The sequence below is a fragment of the Harpegnathos saltator genome, unplaced genomic scaffold (genome assembly GCF_003227715.2).
Source record: "Harpegnathos saltator strain DR-91 unplaced genomic scaffold, Hsal_v8.6 scaffold288, whole genome shotgun sequence".
Taxonomy (NCBI): domain Eukaryota; kingdom Metazoa; phylum Arthropoda; class Insecta; order Hymenoptera; family Formicidae; genus Harpegnathos; species Harpegnathos saltator.
Genome location: NW_020230081.1, coordinates 505802 through 525601, shown reverse-complemented (window position 1 = coordinate 525601; position 19800 = coordinate 505802). Strand labels below are relative to the sequence as shown.

Below are 19800 nucleotides of genomic sequence, written 5' to 3'. Positions count from 1 at the left end.
CATTCTGTCCAGTCAAATTCTCGCCCATCATGCTCAAATTCTAGCGCTTCTCTGACAGCTACTGTGATCACACTTGTTGTGTGTTTGTCGCATTCTCTGCATCTCTGAATCTTACAAGAAGAATGCAGCGCTGTCCTCCCAATAGAGGCATAGCGAGTGATCTTACCTTCACTGGGTGAGGTATACAGCTTTTTACAAATCTCCTGCACACCACCGTAGCTATTGATTTTGTTGACACCCTCTCGTCCCCGATGCTCCATGAGCTCGCGAAGTTGCTTAAGCGTGACACCATACTGGGCCGGCCGGCCGTCTATCGTCGCCATGATATCTCGTTCGCCTCTGTTGGCCGAAGCCAACCACCGTTACGCTTCCGCAAGGCTACCGCAGCTCGTATTATTTTCTGACGTCGCTGCTCCACTGGCCTCCAAGCGAATGGAGGACCGACGGCTGAAACACATCAAGAGAGAACCCTCTTAGAGATCGTCGTTCTACGCTCCGGCGAGCGAACTATATAATGAACTCTTGAGATTTTACACGCCGGTATGTACATTTTGCGTCACATCGGTGCGTAGTACACCCTCGACTTTCGTTTGCCGCATGAATCGTCACGATGTCTGCCGATGTTCAGCCGCGATTCTCATGCGGAGATCGTGATAAACAACGTATCGCGAGTACACCACGACGGAGAGGGACGGAGAGAGGCGCATATCCTCCGCGACGGCGATGCGTACACACGAGACACAACACTCAGTCAGGATGTCGGGGGGAGAAAAGGCGGACGCAATCGATAGCGCGCGATCGGCCGCGTGTCACGGAATCCGCCGCGAATATCCGGCAACGAGGGCACGCGGACGCGTTCTCTCTCTCTCTCTCTCTCTCTCTCTCTCTCTCTCTCTCTCTCTCTCTCTCTCTCTCTCTCTCTCTCTCTCTCTCTCGTTTATGCAATACGCGATTATTGATTCCGAGGATGCCGCAACGTCGAAAGGAGCAACATCGCGCTCCACATCGTCCTCCGGCCCCGACCACCACGTCGACCTACGTCGCGGCGCGCGTTCCGCGGTAAATGTCAAACTCCTTTAACCCGGCGCTGGAACAAACGGCTCTCCGATCCTGCGTGTCATGGAGTGGCGACCCAGGGTGAGAGACCAGGGGCGCGTTAATGCGGGGTCGGTTAACCCGGGGTTAACCTCAAGACTGTCGGTTGACCCATGCCACGAGTCGAGTGTTTGTCACTCGTCCTGTTTTCTGTCAGCGCTATAGCGAGAGAGATAGAGATAGACAGATAGATAGATAGATAGATAGATAGATAGAGAGAGAGAGAGAGAGAGGGAGAGAGAAAGAGAGAAGGAAAAACAGAGGAAGAGAAAGAGAGAGAGAGAGAGAGAGAGAAAAGGAGAGCAAGCGGGTGGCGCGCCACTGCAACGACTGAATTTGAGGTTATGAGGCACCGAAGAAGCTGCGGTGGCAGTGACGGCGGCGGCGGCGGCGGCGTCAGCTCGTCTCGGCCGTGCGAAAATTCGCGTTGATCGCCACAACCAGATGAAACACAGTAGCGCAGTCTGACTGTGTCCGCCGTGTGAATACAGCTGCTTGACCGACGAAACGGAAAATAACGACGGCTCGGACTGTCACTCGCTCGTTCTCACACGCGCCCGATACGAACACAAACACGGTGCTCCAAAAATAACGGCATGCTGACGGGAGAGGGGGAGAGAGAGAGAGAGAGAGAGAGAGAGAGAGAGAGAAAGAGAGAGAGAGAGAGAGATAGAGATAGAGAGCGAAGCGCGTTTACCTCCTGGAAATTCTCGTTTCCGTGCAATGCACGTCGGCAACGAGTTCGTAAATCGACGATGAGCGAGCGAGCGAACGAACGGACGGACGACCAGACGGCGCGAGCCGTCTTTTCTCACTGTCCCCGTAGCTTCATGATTTCCGTTAGCGAGTGACGTATAGAGGGAGAGAGAAAGAGAGACAGAGAGCAGACTTTATCATCGCGCACAGGCAGACAGAAGGCGAGCAAGGTGAGGCGAGGCTCCTGATTGCCGAGTAAAGGCGAGTGTTAAGTGAAATGAGCCATTAGCAAAGTGATAATCGATTCGTGTTGCCCTCTAGTAGATCGTCGGTGCAGCTGGCCCCGTCGTCCTCCTCTCTCTCTCTCTCTCTCTCTCTCTCTCTCTCTCTCTCTCTCTCTTACTCTCCGTCCCTCTCTTTCTCGCTCTCTTTCTTCACGGAGGAAAGTTCATCGAGCGGTTCTCGAGGAACGTTCGCTTTTCAAGCGCGCGGTCTCGCGCTCACAAGCGAGCGACGGTGACGTTTTCTTTTTTTTTCCTTTCTTTCTTAATAAACAACGAAAGGTAAAGGAGTGGGAAAACTGGGAGCAACTCGCGCGGGGTTCTTCTTCTTCGCAGAGACGCCGTCTCGACGCACGAGCAGCGCGCGCGCGTACGGATTTATTCGCGGCCGTTTACGTAATTTTCATCCCCGGCACGCTATTTTCAAACGGTGATAATCAGCGCGACGGTCCGGTCCCGCTGTAAAAGTTCCTTTTACACGACGGGAATGCTGCCGAACGGCAGCCGACGAGGCGTTTCAAGCTTTCGCTAAGCACGCGGGAGGGTCACGTACGTACAACACGTATGTGTGTATGTGTGTATGCGCGACGCTTCGATTCGTGCCGACGTACGGCATTTAAGCGATCACGATACAAGCGAACAACAGGTGAAATACTCCACCTACTCGCCGTATTGGACGGCTGAGAGAGTCACTAAAAACGAAACGTCAGACTCAGCGAGGATGATCGCTGCAACAGGAAGAATTTTTTAGTCGAGTCACACTTGTTTTCGTCTCCTTCCGGATTTTTCTTTCTTTGTCACCGTCACCGTCAGGGTGACGGTCGTTTAGTAGTAAATAATTCAACAGTCGACGAGTTGGGCTTAACGTCCCGTACGTTAACGTCCCGAGATCTCTCTCGTTTGTTTCTCCCCGACGACCAAGGCGCAACGTCGGCGAATCGATCCGGAGCGATTAATTCCGAGTAATGAGAGAGGTGGTAGGCGAGGAGAAGCGCGGAAGGAAAGCGAAAGGGGAATGTTGAAAATAATTCGTATCACGCTGTCGCAGCAACGAGTCTGCCATAAGCAGAGAGAGAGAGAGAGAGAGAGAGAGAGAGAGAGAGAGAGAGAGAGAGAGAGAGAGAGAGAGAGAGAGAGAGAGAGAGAGAGAGAGAGAGAGAGAGAGAGAGAGAGAGGGAGAGTATAATTTCTCGTATCGATCCGCGTGACAAACCGCGTGAGCAGAGGTAATTTTTAGCCTTCTCACGCGCGCGTTGCTTTTTATTAAAATGTACGGTGTTAGGCACTTGGCACGCGCGCGAAATTACATTTCAACGCCACGTGCGTTAAGCCGCGGCCACGCTAGAGCGACTTTTACGGCACGATCTCGCCGTCTCGCAATTTGACTGGCTTCCAAAAGCTTCTCTCCCCTCCCAGCCGTCGCGCAGAAAGTCCTCTGTAATTTTCCTCGGTCCTCTTTCATTCGTATTTTAGGCTCGTTTGTAAGAAGGCTTCCGCTCGTAAGAAGAAAAACGCGTACGCGCGCGCTTTGCTGCACCAGAACGGCCGGTGACGAACTTTCGCCAAGGTCCGATTGGAGCAATTAAACTGACGATTAATCCGCAAAATTGTGCCGACGATGTCGAGCTGCGTAATCTACCGGCCAACAAAAAGCAATAAATCAATAATCCCGTCTACGTTACCTTCAACAGACCGTAGACGGGGCGAAGAAAAAAAGCGCGAGAGGAGAGCACACCCTTTCCCATTTTAATAATAAACCACACTTGATTCTGACACGTTGGCAACTCTCGCCGACTGAGTTAATCGTCGATTAATCGCAGTCGGCCGGCGGTCTGCGGACGTTCAAGTTAATAATAACCCCCGTTGTGTGTCTCGCGACAAAGAGTCTTGGTGCAAGTGTCGTGTTTACACCGAATTGTCTTCGATTCAGCATTTAGATTGTCTCGGCCGCGTCGCGCTCTCTACGAGAGCGAAGAACACTCGGAGAGAGAGAGAGAGTCGCCGACGCGCGATGTCATTAAATGACATCGTGCCATTGTCACGCAGGGTGCCACAGGGCAGGGAATAATACGTGGAAAATTGACGTAACGTCCAATTATGAACGGCTCGTGTAATCCCCCCGGGCCGGCGTATTCTGCCTAACGATTTCTCAGCGCGAAGCGCCGCGCAAGAAAGGCGCGCGCGCGACAAATCCACGAGCGAGCGAGTCGAAGCCGGCGCGCATTCCCGAGCGCGCGCGCGCGCGACCTGAAACCTTCTTATTACGTATTCCGCTCAATGATCCAACAGCCGCGTGAGTCCCAGGACGCGCGCGATCTGTGTGTGTGTATGTGTGTGTGCGTGTGCGCGCGCCTGACAATGCTATAAATACAAATGGCGGTCGCGGAATCTGATCGCGCGCGAGAAGGTTGCTGCCAGTCCATTACTCAACGCGGAGGGGAATGTCGGATTACACGATGACATTTTACGCAGGAACGCCGAGAATCGGCGGTCGCTCGCGCGACGTCTGCTGCGACGGCGATGGCGTCGGCGACGGCGACGGCGTCGGCGTCGGCGTCGTCGGCGTCAGCGTCGCCGACGGTATCGTCGGCGACGGGCGTCAGGCGAGACGACGACGGCGCTTTTACGAGTGGCCGGCCATCGGGAGCGTATCGTCATTAATGCCCCGCTCTCTCTCTCTCTCTCTCTCTCTCTGAGGCCGTGAGGTGGAGTCGAAATGATGTCATCGCTTACGCACGTTCATCGAATTAGATCCCGCGATTTTATTATCCGCTCAGGCACTCTTAGCTAAACGAGTTTAATCGCTTTTGCATGAACCGCTCTCATTATTCGCCCGCGTTACCGTCACGTAATGCTCATAGTCTCTCTCTCTCTCTCTCTCTCTCTCTCTCTCTCTCTCTCTCTCTCTCTCTCTCTCTCTCTCTCTCTCTCTCTCTCTCTCTCTCTCTCTCTCTCTCTCTCTCTCTCTCTCTCTCTCTCTCTCTCTCAGTCTTTCTCTCCTTCTCTCCTTCTTTCTCCCTCGTCGGTGCGCTCCGTCCTTCTCTCTTTCATCAACTCGTGCCGTTATTCCGGTAAGACGAGAGAGAGAACCGTCATGCGGTGTCGCTGACGTTAACGTCAGAAGTTCGCGAAAAAATTCGGTGCTCACTGACGCCTCGGTGCGTCGCGTGTAAGAGTTCTCGAAACGTCAGCCGGCGACGTTAACAAACGGAAAGTGTAATAAAGCGACCCGACGTGCACGACGCGAATTGTGAAACACGGAATGGTGTCTCCCGCGCGCGCGCGCGCGCCGTCGGGGAGCCTGTGTGCCTGTCCATTCACTGTCGGACTTCCATTCATCTAGTTTCCCATCGCGAATTTTCCTCCGAAAGGACCCACGGTGTTAGATTGTTGCTCGAAATTCGATCCGCTGTCGGTCGGCCGATGAAAATAGCCGTCGGTAAGGCCGGCCCACGGCCACGGGCACGGGCGGTGTCAGCGCGAGAGCGAGAGCGAGAGCGAGAGCGCCGGACGACGCCGCTCGCGAAATTTTTCAATAGCTAACTCTGAGGTCCGTCGAATTTTCCAACGAACAAATGACTCCGACGTGCGATTGAAAAGAGTACCGACGGCAAGCCAGAGGGAAACAGCGAGAGAAAACGAGAAAGAAAAGGAGACTATGAACGACACGAGCGTGGCAACGAGCTTCGCGCAACAAATTCGCCGGGCTGACGGATTAATCACGCTCGATCCCGAAAAGAGAAAAAGAAAATGCGACCGTTAAGCACGAAGGAGAAAGAGAGACGAGAGAGAGAGAGAGAGACAGACAAGAGAGAGAGAGAGAGAGAGAGACAGAGAGAGAGAGAGAGAGAGAGAGAGAGAGAGAGAGAGAGAGAGAGAGAGAGAGAGAGAGCAGAAGCGTTCCACGGCCGCGGTGAATAAATAGTACGTGTCACAACTAGTCATCGGACACGCTCGCTACGATCGAATCAGCAGCGAATGATTCATGAATGCAAAGAGCGTCCTACGCGGAACACGTTCCTCCCTCCTCTCTCTCTCTCTCTCTCTCTCTCTCACTCGCTCGCTCTATCTTTTCTTCTCTTCCTCGCGCGCACGTTCGTGCCGCTCGCTCGCTGTGACGCGCGCATCGCCAAGCCTTTTCTTATCAAAATTCGTGCTCGCTTCACGCGCTTTTGCAGGAGCGAGTCAAAGGGAAAGGACGAAAGTGACGAACGAGACGGGGAGGGAGGAGCACGAGGTGGGAGGAATACGTGTAAATAAATATTGATGACAACTCCCGAGCAGTCGGCCGGCCACGCGGGGATTATCGGTCGGCACGAGCGAGCGAATCAAATCAATTATCGTGCAACGAGGACGTTGCTTTAATATTTATTTGCATATCGCACCCCGATATGCGGCTCGAGCGAAGGGAGGAGGAGGAGGCGCGGGGGGCCGTGCTTCGCCGCGGGGATTACGCGTGTATTTATTTTACGCATTCGCCTGTGCCACGCACGTCACACACACGCACGCACGCACGCACGCACGCACGCACGCACATAGCATACGCCCGCTGCCGAAGTCGGAAAATCGATTCTGCGGCGGATCACGATAAGACACTTCGCGCAGCGATTGCGAAGAAATTTGCATTTGCGTCGTGGAGAGACGTCTTTGGCACGCGGGGCCGACGACAACACGTCGTCGTCGTCGTCGTCGTCGTCGTCGTCGTATCGATCCGATGAGAAAAATCACCGACGTGAAACTCGTGAAACATAACGACGGGCAATTTTCTATTCGCGCCGCTCGCTCCTCGTCGGGGCGCTAAGGATTCTCGATAAAGAGAACGCGTATATTAATTTATAGCTTCCCCCCAGCCGCTCGTCGCTCGTTAATGCATCCCTTTATCCTGCCCGATATCTCTCAGCGGGAAGTAACGGCGAAGTTACAAGCGAAACTCCGGGCGCAGAGCGCGAAGATCGCCCGTCGACGCCCTGCGCGGCGTTGTCCATATTTTCGGCGTGTCGGCATCCTCTCGCGGCGATGTTTTTCGAATGCGCTGTATACGATAAAATTACGATAATGCAACCGCGTCGAGAAACTCGCGTAGGCTCGCCCGCTCGACCGCTCACTCGGCAGGAGAAGAGAGGAGAGGAGAGCGGACGCAATGGAATGCGCGTCTTGTCCCTGTATATGTGTGTGCATCATTCATACTTCAGTCATTCATTAAACCTTGATTGCATCACCATTTTTATTTAGCTCCGAAAAGTCCTCCTCCGCTCGGCTTTCCGCCGAGCATACTAATGTCTCCGCGTCGCAGCGGAAATCGCGAAGACCGCCGTCCTTAAGCGCTCCTCCGTTTCTCGCTGGTTAGCTCGAGTGTAAAACGTTACGTTGTTGCATCGCGCTTGTATATATCAATGGCGGACGATTGGGTGTTTGCGCATACTTTTGACATGTGTACATATTTAAATATATTTAAAATATATGTTTGCCAGTTGGAGACTTGCGAGATGCATATTCATAAATGCTTAATGTATTTCTTCATATATTCCACGTGTATCTGTATGTAGGGTGTCCCACTTTAAAGGATCCACTCATCGGCTCTGGAGGTCGAAATCATCAGATTAATAAAAGGTTAAGGCAGATTAATAATCAGGACGCTGTTGCGTTATTTTTTCTTCCGGCAAATATTTAGCGAGATATCGCAAGTTAAATACTGAGAAAGTTACCAAGATTTCCTTGAATATCTCGAAAACTATTCGGCAAATAAAAGAATGTTTCGGACAAAAGTTGTTCATTAATTAATCGGTGGAAAAAGATACGACAAAAAATTGGGGTTTCCATCCGAAGAAAAGTGATGATCAGCGAATATCTCGAAAGTGGCACCACCGCCTGTAAATAAACTGACGTAGTTGTTTTATACGTGCCCCTCGAAGCCACGCAACTTTTGCCTAAAACTTTTTTTCGATTTACATTTTTTTCGATAACACAGTGTTTCTGAGATACTTGAGTGAATCCTTTGAAACGGAACACCCTGTATGTTTCGTACGCGTTTACACTTATATATGATATAGAACTCTTTTACGCGTATATCACAATTTAGCGTTTACTCACAACAGCAACTATCGCGTTTCAAGGAAGCACAAGCTATCCCCGCTCGGGCGGTAACGAGCGGCTCTCACGAGCTGCGACGACGACAGTCGGAGATCAACGCGATTTTTAACACAACTGTCGCGTAACGAGAAATTCCGCGAAGGGTCGGCCGAGTCGCATACCGCTGCCTCCTCATTGGCACCTCGCACCGGCATGTATAATTCCTATGCACGCGCGTACCCAGCCAGACAAATAGATCTTATCTGAGTAACTCGCGCGCAAATTGCAGAGTCGCGCGCGCGACCGCCTTCTCTCTCCGTTTGTCTCGCATGCCTCTCTTTTTTATGCGTTTCCTCTCGTCTTCTCTCTACGTTAAAATTACGACGCGACGTAAAGCCGGCGGCTATCAAACGGCGCGCGCGCGCGTAAACGAAGCAACAAAACCGCGCGACACTTCGATTATGTTCTCGTTAATTATAGATGGCCTTGAGAGGAGGAGCGAACTACTCGTCACTCCGTAAAATGATCAAATCGGCTCGCGCTCAAAGATCCGACGCGAACGCGCTCGCGTGTTCGTTTTCCCTCTCCTCCCTCTTCCTTCCTCTTTCCTTTTCGTTCCTTTGTTCCCCTCTGTTCGTCTATTTTCCCGTGTGTGCGTTAATTGCCTGTCGCTTTCGCGTCCACGTCGACGGATTTTTCCGACGGGTCGCGCGGGTGCGATCGCGCACTCGAAAGTAAAATGGGTCAGACAACAGACACGCGTGCGGGCGAAATCGAGTGGATATCTCTGGATCCGACGTATTGTGCGTGTGCGTGTGTGTGTGTGTGTGTGTGTGTGTGCAGGTAAACTCGTTAAAAGCGAAGCTTCGGCTATTTATGTAAGAGTTTCCTACGCCGCGTGACGTCATCTGGCGAAAACCCGGGAGCGCCTGTGGAGCGCCTGCGAATTTTTCGCCGGGATAGTTTCGCAGGGATATGCGACCGACGAAAGTCGCGGGTGAAAATGCCGGACGAGTCGACACACGCTCCGCTATCGATCGGAAATACCTTCGAGATATTCCTCGCCGCGGGCAAAGCGAGCGACGGAGAGTATCCTTCGTTAACGATATATCGCCCGTTAACCGAGGTCTCCGGCGGGACGCCAAGATGTCGAAAACTGCGGCTCTCTCGCGCTCGCGCTCGCGCTCGCGCTCGGCCGAGGGGAACGACGGAACGTGTAGACGCGGATTTTCGTGCGGAACGACGTTGGAAACGACGAAAGCGGCTCGAGAGCGACTAAATTCACCAGCGGGCAATTCTCGGGCGCGCAGGGCGACAGGTCGAGTGTTCACTACCGCGTATCCGAGTTATCAAAGTAGCATCCGTCTTCTGCCTTCTCGTAACGCAAAATCCAACCCGACTCTCTCGTAGCCGCGCGCGCGCACAGATATATTTCTAGTTTCGGACATGCGTTTCGCGAAAATTGCTTTCCACCCGGGTCTCTCGTCGTTCCCCGGACCGGCTCGAGAGCGCTCATAAAACCCACATCCAAGGCGCGAGGAACAGCACAGTAAATAACACATATACGCGTGTGTTTGCGCGCGATGATAAAAATGCGAGACCGAACGGAAGAATGCGGAAGATAAAGAAGAAGTGAGAGAGGGCGGAGGAAGAGGGAAGAGGAGGAAGAGAGCGCGAAAAGAATCGGAAAAGCGCGCGATGCATATACGCGACCTCGGCAGACTCGTCGCATCGACCGCTTCTCGACGGATAACCCGCGAATCGAGTTATCCGTCGCGGCCGGATCGAAATGATCGTCAAGTCACTTACATCGCGAATCCGCTGAACCCGCACTCACTCACGGCTGGGCAGGAGCAGGAAGACACGAGCCGCCACTGTGCAGCAGCAGCAGCAGCAGCAGCGCGCACACGATCCACTTTTCGATGTCACGCGCGATTGAATGTCAGGCTCGCTCGCGGCCTAACTAACCTTCCACTTTCTTATCTCTATTCCTCATGTATTATTTCAATGTTTCATCGAGTGACCCGGGGCCCCCTCCCCCCGTGTATCGATCGCGCTCTTTTACCCGCTATCGAGCCGCACTCGGTACGCGCTCGCTCGCTCGCTCGCTACACGCCGCACGACACACACACATACACACACATGCACATGTGCGCACACACACACACACACATACACACCGCGCAGCGGGCGGGTACGTGTAAAAAAAATATCGTCGCGTCCCGAGCCGAGCCGACGCGACGGCGACGCGACGCGGAACGAACCGGTCTTTCTACGGTTCCACGTGGGACTGCGGATATCGTCAGTCGGAACACTTCCTCCGTGCCGCACCGCACCGCACCGCACCGCACCGCACCGCACAGCGCCGCACCGCACCGCGCCGCGCCGCACGCTCTGCCGCGGCCGCTGGCCGACACGCGTCAGGAACGTACGCGCTCGAGCGGGGGCCACGCGCCACGCCGACCACTCCGGGAGAAACGGTACTTTGACCCGGCCCGACTGTGTTCCCTCAACCGGAACTGGAAAACACGTCACAGCGGCACTCGCCGCGCCTCCCGTCGCACCATCGGCCGGTCGCGCGAGGTCTCGACATTTCTCTCGTTGCCCCGTTTCTTCGGATATTCGCGAGGAGACCGAGGGGACCGGGGTAATGGCATGAGCCGTGCCCCGATTAACGAGGAAACCGGCCGGAACGAATCGAAAACTCGTGTGACACGAACTCTCTCTCTCTCTCTCTCATCCAGCGGCATTCGCGCATTCGGTGGCGTGAAAACGCGGACGGCGAGTGGAGCGCTTTGTCGTATCCTCTTCGCTCCGACACGCAGATTGAGATAATACGCGCGTGTGAGCGCGAAGTCGCCCGCAAGTCGCGCCTCGAACTTCGTCTCGGTGTCTCTCGCGCCGGCAGTCGCGACGCCGAAACTCTTCTCTCTCGAATTGCAGCGTCGGCCGGTATCGATATTACGTCCGTTCGCTTCAGCTGCACCTTCTGCTATCTTCTGCATTTGAGAAACGAGATATGTACGTGCGCTCGGCCATTCGCGGCAACTCGGGGGGCGAGGGGAGCGGGGAGAAGCCGCGGCCGGCGAAGACGCAGCTGAAACGAACAGATCCGTTTCGCCGGCGACCGACCCTTTCGATACTCCGGAGATTCTCAGGGAGTATCGACTCCGGGGCGGGTCGGCCCCTCTCGCTTGAAATTAAGCTCGCGTACTGTCGGATGCACCTACGCCACGTATTTCGCCTGGAAGCGTGTGACTTTCTTTCCTCAAAATCAAGGTGAGTGACGCGTTTCCGTCGCGAGCGAAAGCAGACACAGCGGCGACGCCGCATCCAATTAACTAATACGGTGTCGATCTTCGAGTGCCACGGTTAGAATCCCGTTGCGTCGTCTCGTAACGCGACTCGTCGGAGAAAAGCGAGGAACTTTACACGTCAAGTTGCCGCAGGTGAGAAAATCGAAGCAATCATGGCGATTCATATCGGATCTCGGCTCGGCCCCTCGTCATCGTTCGCAACGTTCGCTCGACGAATCTCATCGCGACAGTCGCGGCCGCGAAATTTCGTCCTCCCTCGCTCTGCCCCTTCTCCCCCTCCGGCCGTTAATATCCTTTTGTTTCCGCGCGCGCGACTCATCGCGCGCACACTCGCGCGGAATTGTGCCGCGGACACGACGCATCGTTCCTGCTGGTCAACGCACGCGTGCCAATCACCAGCCAAGGGTGGGCCCCGCCGCGCCTCCTCGCCGCCTCCGGTGCCCCCCACGCGACATGTGTAACGTAATCGCCGGTAATACACACGCACCGGCATGCTTCGGTAGAGCGCGGCCGGAGAGAGAAGGATATCGCACACATCGTGCGTCTTCGTCCTAGGGATGCCGATTTTTTGTCAAACATATCGATTTGAAGATCGATTCGAATCACGAAGAAAAATCGATCCTTAAAAAGTCGGTTTGTAAAGAATCGATTTCAGAAAATCGATTTGCATCGGTGTGCGTGTAAAGTGACTCAAAGAAACTCATTAAAGTATTTATATCTACACGTCAAATTTCTACACTCTAAAGTCGCAGACCTCGTGTAATTCATATAAAGTTTAATATGAATTAAAGAAATTGAACAGATTGTACCCTTTTGGTTGTATTTGTGTGTGGCCACAATAAGATAGAAAAGGATTTTTAAATCTTTATGCTAAGGATTTAATTAGTTTGATTAAACATCAATCGAGGGTTTTTCAACGTTATTAAATAAGAAATCACGTTTACTATTATATGCATATACACACATATATATATATATATATACTATTAATATGGAGTGGCTGTGTGTTGGTTCGCGCGTTCCGTTCCGCTGAAAAGTTTCGCCCATGGGACTTCGTTGCCTAAAGGCAACGTAATGTGCATCGTGCAGCCATTAAGTGAGTTCAAATATTACAACTAAAAAGAATTAAAAAAAAAAAAAACGAGGTTACTAGTAGGAACTAGAAACATCATGTTGGCGATTTTCAGAATTTACAGATTGATCCTTGAATCGATTCAGTTCCAGAAAATCGATTTGAAATCGATCTTTTAGGCTCCGATTAATCGATTTAAAATCGGCACCCCTACTACGTCCGTCCCTGTCCCCCTCCGCTGCGCGACCACCGCTGATCGTCGTTGGCTCGCCGGGAAATTCGCTGGGCGCGCGGAACCGCCGCGGAAAATTGTCCCGGCGGAGCGACGGAGGCGTGCTGAGTCATTCGTTCCTCGCGCGGATGAGCGCGCGAGGAGACCCGCCGTCGTTTCCGTCGAATTTCGTTCGCCGCGTAAAACGGAGGATGGGAGATCGGCTGAATCGTCGAATACGACACGATCGCCGCGAGGCGCGTTCCCAAAAGGTCACGGAGGACACGGCATTTCTGCCGCCTGCGGTCAATTTTCGTGCGTAAAAACTGGAAATTCGGCTCCCTCCGGCCGAGAGCCGAGTTTGGCTCGTCGCACGCGTGTCCTCACATTAATTCAATATTTTCCTGCCCGTGCGCGTAAAAGTGAGTACCGAGAGTACGAGCGACGAGTATCGAAAAATCGCCCGCCGTGCGTCGCCTTTCTCTCTCTCCGATAAATTCATCGTCGAGGATCCGATTTCCCGTCCCCTTCGAGATTTCGACGCTTCGAGTATTCTCGTCTCTTCTCTCAAGTCAAGCTAGAAAGCGAATCGCAGCGCGCGCTTTGGAGTCGGCCGACGCGAGCCGGATCGAGCGAGCTGGGGGGGGGGGGAGAGAGAGAGAGAGAGAGAGAGAGAGCGGGAGGGGGAAAAGACAGGGAGAAGGGAAGAGGGATCGACCGTTAACAGCGTAAATTTAATCAATTTCCCACGGAGCTTCGCTCACGACGTCATTTACGAGAATCGTTTCGGATAACGATCAACGTTGTATGGGTCATCCCTGCCTTCCCCCCAAACGCTGCGGGACGTGCGCAGACATAAACGATTTCTGTTCCGTAGCCGTTTTCTTCGTCCGCCCCCTTTCCTCCTGCCGCGCTCCTCCGTCCCTCTCCACCGGCGATACGGCGATATAACTCTCGTAATAATATAAGTTTTTTATGAAAACAACGCAATTTGGTATCAAAGGGAAGGCCGGCCCTTTGGAAGATAGCCCAGACGAGGAGAGGCCAAGAAGGAAGGAGGGAGGAGGAAGGGAGAGAGAGAGATAGAGAGAGAGAGAGAGAGAGAGAATCGAGAGAAGCGAAGGAGAAAATCGAAACGGTACGGCGAGTAAGATAGAGGAAGTATCCCGACGGAAAACTACATTATATCGGCATCATCCCCCGCCTATTCCATCGCGGTGCGCTCCCTCGGGAGAGAAATTCCGGGCGTGTTTGACTCGACGCCGACGTTAAGTCCGGAAAATCTCGACTACGAGGCGAATGCGCGCGCGCGCGCGCGCGGTCGAGAGATGAAAGCGGGGTAGAAGCGATAAATTTTCAAGCGCGCATGAAATTACGTCCCCGTGTCCCCCCGCGTTTCAATTTAAAATGCATCAGCATGTTTGGCGCATCGCCGGCGAGCGTGTTATGAGCTGAGAAATGTCAATCGGTACGTTTCCAGGAGAGCGATTAGCGCGCTCGAGTCTTAATTGGGTCATCGCGTTATTATCAACGCCCCGACCGGGAGGGGGGAAGGGCAAGCGGGGAGAGAGAGAGAGAGAGAGAGAGAGAGAGGGGAGGGCACACAATGCCGCATTCCGAATTAATCCGCTGGACATTAATTGAGCCGAGCCGACGGATTAGGATTTCATGCGGAGCGAATGTGTCGAGAGAGATTCTTTTCCTCGTCGATCGTGGGGAAGGCGAGGAAACGTCCGACGCGCGTCCATTAGGTTTCACGTTCGTCGAGGAGAGTGTTCGCGCGCGCGCGCGCGCGTCGAACCTTTTACACAAAAGAAATATTTGTGTTCTGCGATGTCTGTTGATGCGAGCTGACGTACGGTGTGTTCCGATCGAAACACTCGACGGTAACGTTTTCCTTCTGGAAAAATCGTTCTGGAGATGAATCGTTCCAGAATGGAACACACCGGAGAGCGTACCTTTTGCTCCTTTTCCTTCTTCTTCTTATTCGCTGTATGTGAAACGCATTTCCGAAAATATTCATGTAAAAAATAATGGATAACGAATAGCCGGAGAGAGAGAGAGAGAGAGAGAGAGAGAGAGAAAGGAGAGACGCGAAAAGTCATACACGCGAGACACGCGCGCGTAATTCTCTTTTTTCCGGCTCAAAGTCCTGGAATTTCCTCGCGAGCTCGAGTTCTCGCGCGCGCCGCGGGATTTCGAGATTCCATAAATTCGCCTTAAAAAATGTCGTCGGGTGTTTTACGCGAGCGCGCTAGCGAGAGGATGCACTTCGTGGAACGGCAAAAGACAAAGTAATTCCATTTAGCAGGCTCGCTCGCGATCAAAAATAGCGTCGCGCTGTCTTCGTGAGCGCTTGACTCTCTCTCTCTCTCTCTCTCTCTCTCTCTCTCTCTCTCTCCCCCTCTCCCCCTCTTTCGGACTGGCGCACCCATTCGTGCGCCATTTGTATACAGGGTGTCCCAGAAATCCCGTTCGTCGTTTTAATGGTGCGACCGATGTGCAAGTTGTGAGGACGCGCGAGACATCGACTGTAAATACTTCAAGGAGAGAAAATGTCCGAACCGCGTTCTATAAACAGATTCGCGGCGCGACCGTTTTAGCCCATCCGCGCGATGTTGTGCGATCGAGTCGACACCGTTCAATATCTCTTTAACTCGTTAAGCGGTGCGCGACAGGAGGGAGGGAGGGGGGGGGGGAGAGAAGAAAATGAAGAGAAGCGACGAGCAGCGATCGGAATCGCGATAAGGCGCGCGACATCAACCGCGCGAGATAAGCGGGCCGCGAGATAACGAGTATAATCGCATAATACGATTTTAATGAAAATACGAGGGCCTCGCGCGCCTATCGCACTCGTGTATTTTCGCGAAACGAGAAAACGTGACGGCTGGCCGTTTTATCTCGTTTACATCGACTTATCGGCGTGTCGGTCGCCACTCTTCAGAGGGCCGAAACTACCGATCGTAATTTTCGGATTATCTCCCCAATGGCCGCGAATTGGTGCCCCTCTTAACGCTCGCCTCGCCCGAATCAATTTCCGTGTCTGTCGAATTTGCAGCGAATGGAGATTCTCACACCGGGATGTGTCGACGACGTGCGAGCATGAAATTTCCAAACCTTCTCCCACTCCCCCCTCCCCTCTCGTTACAGCGTCACTTTGGGTATCGCCCTACAATCGCGCTCGTTCGCGTTTGTGTGTATCAAGTTGGTGCGAAGGACGACTTGTCATCTTTCTGATAAACTTTCGCAGAAAGTTCGAGTATAAAAAAGAGAAAAACAGACGGCAAAGTTCTCGTCGCTCGATACCTGACAGAACACCGAGCCCCCGACGTTGTGCATATTTTACTCGTAAGGATTATCGATCTCCTCCTGAAATTGGACGATTTTATCCTCCATTTGATTCGATCAAATCGCACGACACACCTTTCGCATCAAGCCGATACCGGAAAGTCGAGACCGGTGTTGTTTTCTCTCAAGAGTACGAAATCTTTTTCGCTTACATAACGATGTAGTTTCGCACCGACACGGGGAAGCAGGAGGGCGAGGGGCAGGGAGGGGAACATCGCGAATCATTTATCAGCTCAGACCGGAGGACGAAGTTGTACGCGAAATACAAAGTTCCGTTCCTCGGCTCGCGCTCCAGTTTGAACTTGTACGTACTTATTTGTACATTGATTCCCGCCGTTCGCGCGCACTTTTTCTGTGCTGTTTTGACACTTCATGGAGAGCCGCACCGTCTCTCTTTAATCGCCGCGTCTTACGTCACACGCCTCGTCATCACGTCATCGTCATTGGCGGCATTCGTGACTAATCGCGCGCGCGATCGTATTTTATAATTACGTTACTCAGCGCGTGACACTCTCGCGAATTCGCGATGCCGCTCGCGTCGGACGATCGATGGCCTCGTCTTTTTTACGGGCTCGCGTAACGATCCCGAATGTCGTAGAAGTGCGTGCGTGCGTGCGTGCGTGCGTGCGTGAGTCTACAGGGTGCGGAGGGGCCAAAGTTCTCGACGATACTATCGATCGATACTAATTACCTAATTGAGCAACGACGCGCCGCGCCGGCCGCTCGTCGTGAAAATTCGCGATAACGCGAAACAACGTGGCTTGCCCTCGTAGAGTGAATCAGTAAAAATATCTCTGTCATTGAATCGATATCAATGATAAAACGGGCCCCGATTTCGCCGATGACACTTTTTTCGGCAAAAAAGAAAAACAGCAGGACGAGACTGGTTATTTTTTACCGTGGTGTAACTTTTTGGACTCGATCCGACACGGATCCGATTCCCAAAGCTTGCTCCGTCACGCCACAATTTTGAGAAATTTGCAGTTTAAGTTGCAAAAAGGATATCGCTATTTTCGTATATTTTGTCGTGATATAACTACGATAGATGTGACGTATGCTGGGGAAGTTTCATCGCAATCGAAATTAAGCACGCTGTTAAGGGGCAAAGTGACAAATTTAAAACAAAGTAGAATCAATTCTTCGAGTTACGACGGATGTCATAACTGAAAACCGGTCCGGACATATCAGAGACATCTTCCATGGTATTGAAAATATGAATGCAATGTCAGAATTAATAAATCCCAAGCGGAGGATGGAAATTAAATCATCTTGCATAACTTAATAATCGTTCGAGTGGAAGATTGCAACTAACGCGTGCGTTATACGCAACTCGAGAGCGCACGATGATGATCTTTCTTTCAAACTTTTGACGAGCGCATCCCGAGACTACCACGTCGAGGAGATTCTTCGTCGAAGATAATCATTTCTCGGAGGAAGAGAAAAGTAAACCGAGCCGCGTCGCTTTTCTTAGAGGTAGGACGATATTTTTGTCGGTGCATACTATTAACCAATCCCTTCGGTGGAATTTTATCGATTCGCAGTCACCGATATGCTTATAACCCCGAACCGCCAGTTATAGCGTTGCGGTGAAAGTACGCTGATCGCGCGCAGCTTCGAGATTCCGCGATTCTTCCGAGGTCTCGGCTCGCGCAGTGGGAACAAATAGAAATTTACTGTTCAAAAATCTAGCTAGAGGCCAACAATTTTATAGCAATCGGGATGCGTTTTTTTTTTTTTCGAAATTAAACGTTCAATGTAGAGAATCAATGTAGAGAAAAACTGTCGAGCCTGATTTTTGAAAACATTCTTTCAAATTTTGCAGTACTGAAAAGAATTTGTGAGAAATTATCAAGTTTCGCACAGAATTGTTCTCACGAAAACCAAATATGTAGCTTCGATCTGATGTTTTCAAATCGTCAAGCATCAGGTTTATCAAAACAATCATTTTCTAAATACATTGTTCAAACTATTAAATCGTATTTTGTTATAAACAAATTATTTTGCAACTTTTCTTCGTTGAATTTGTTATTTTTATCATACTTCATATCAGACTTCACATTTACGTATGTTGAACAGCTTCGTATACTCTATTGCAACGTGCAATATACTGTGTTAAAACAATGATTTTATGTTTATGTTGATGTAGGAGATTAGCAATTGTTAACTGCCAAATTCTGATTCTTATATCACATTCGTAATCAGCGATCAGCCGAAAACCTTAGTACACTGTACTGCGCAGCGAAAAGATGGTAAGTTTTTCCATCTTTTTTGTAACAGAGGCTCGCAAAACTTGATAATTCCTTACAAATTCCTTTTGATACTGCAAAATTTAAAAGAACGTTTTAAAAAATCGACCTCGACAGTTTCTTTCTACATTGATTAACGTTTAATTTCGAAAAAAAAAAAAAAAAAAAAACGCATCCGGATTGCTATAAAATTGTGGTCTCCAGCGATTTTTGAACAGTAAATTTCTGCTTGCTCCCACACTGAGAGAAAAGTATATGATATTTGGAACTATAATGATATAGTAACTAAATTATAGTCCGAAATATCATATTTATAGTAAGTATTACCATAATATCGGTAATAATTGCGATATAGGCATAGTATAACCAACCATATAATATTTTTACTAAGAATTATAGTAAGTTGAACTAAAATTATTGTATGGATATAAAATATAAAATGGTAGGTAAAAGTAATTCTTTTTTTATACAGTCAATATTACCAGAATATTTGCTAAATGATGACAGATGTCTCACTATATTTGTGAATGAGAAATTACCATATATGTGGTAAAAGTAACTAAACGATTATTTAAGACAATCATTGACTATACATATTTGTGTTTATTCTACTATATTTTGCAGGTTCCACTGTAAACTATGAAACTACATAAATATGGTTGACGCCAAAATTCACTATAAAATATAGTGAGATTATAGTTAATTCAACTATATTTTTCTGTCAGCGCGCTGTGCGTCGGCGCGGACGCGCCGCTTTATTAGCGCGTTACGCACGCAGCCGTGTTTACCGAAATTAAATAGCACGGAGATCGCTTTGCGCGCGCACGCGCGCGCGGCGTCTTGCGGGTTCATTGTAAATCCCTTACGCAGTCACCAGCGTGATAGACGGTTGACTCAGCGATTAAGTCTCGACGTAAGTGCTGCTGACGTCTGTCCGCGTGTTCCTGTTCCTGAGAATTCCCGCTATAGCGATCTATTTCGATCGCCGCCGCCGCCGGCTGAGAACAGTTCTTCTGCTGTGCACTTACGTGCATTCGACTTGTCTCGCGGCGTGTCCCCCGTCTGATTTCGTCAATCGCCCGCGGCAGACGACACCGAGAGGGACAATGATCGCGGGTGCGTGCGTGCGCGCGCGCACGCACCGTGGCCGACGGCGCAGCCACATTCCGGCCGGAAGCCGAGTAGAGAAATTAATAGGGCTCTGGTATAAGGATGATTATTTTCCCCTAACATTAATCGGGCCCTAGTAGGGGTAGGAAAACAAGGGCCAGATGTGTCCTTATTACAAAGACGGGTCCTTATAGGGCAATATTAATCAAGGGCCTTATAAAGAAATATTGTTATCATTGCTTGAGCGAAAATATTCGTATTCCTTTCATTTCGAGAAATTTAAACTGTAATTCCTTTGTTTCTGTATAACCGAATTTTTTATTTTAAAAATATAGCATACTTTACAATAAAATGT

At 51.0% G+C, this 19800-nt stretch overlaps 1 protein-coding gene across 31 annotated transcripts in view; it reads right to left on the bottom strand.

The window, feature by feature from the left end:
- Window positions 1-19800, bottom strand: part of PMCA (plasma membrane calcium-transporting ATPase 3) — a 98477-nt gene that overhangs the window by 54761 nt on the left and 23916 nt on the right. For 29 of the 31 annotated variants that reach the window (XM_025299608.1, XM_025299606.1, XM_025299600.1 and 26 more), the window contains one exon: window positions 167-447. In XM_025299608.1, coding sequence (XP_025155393.1) covers window positions 167-323 — 157 coding nt within the window. In that variant the 5' untranslated portion in view covers window positions 324-447. Of the gene's footprint in view, window positions 1-166; window positions 448-548; window positions 871-9950; window positions 10274-19800 lie in introns of those variants that run through there. The other 2 variants (XM_025299610.1, XM_025299609.1) reach the window with 2 other exon arrangements.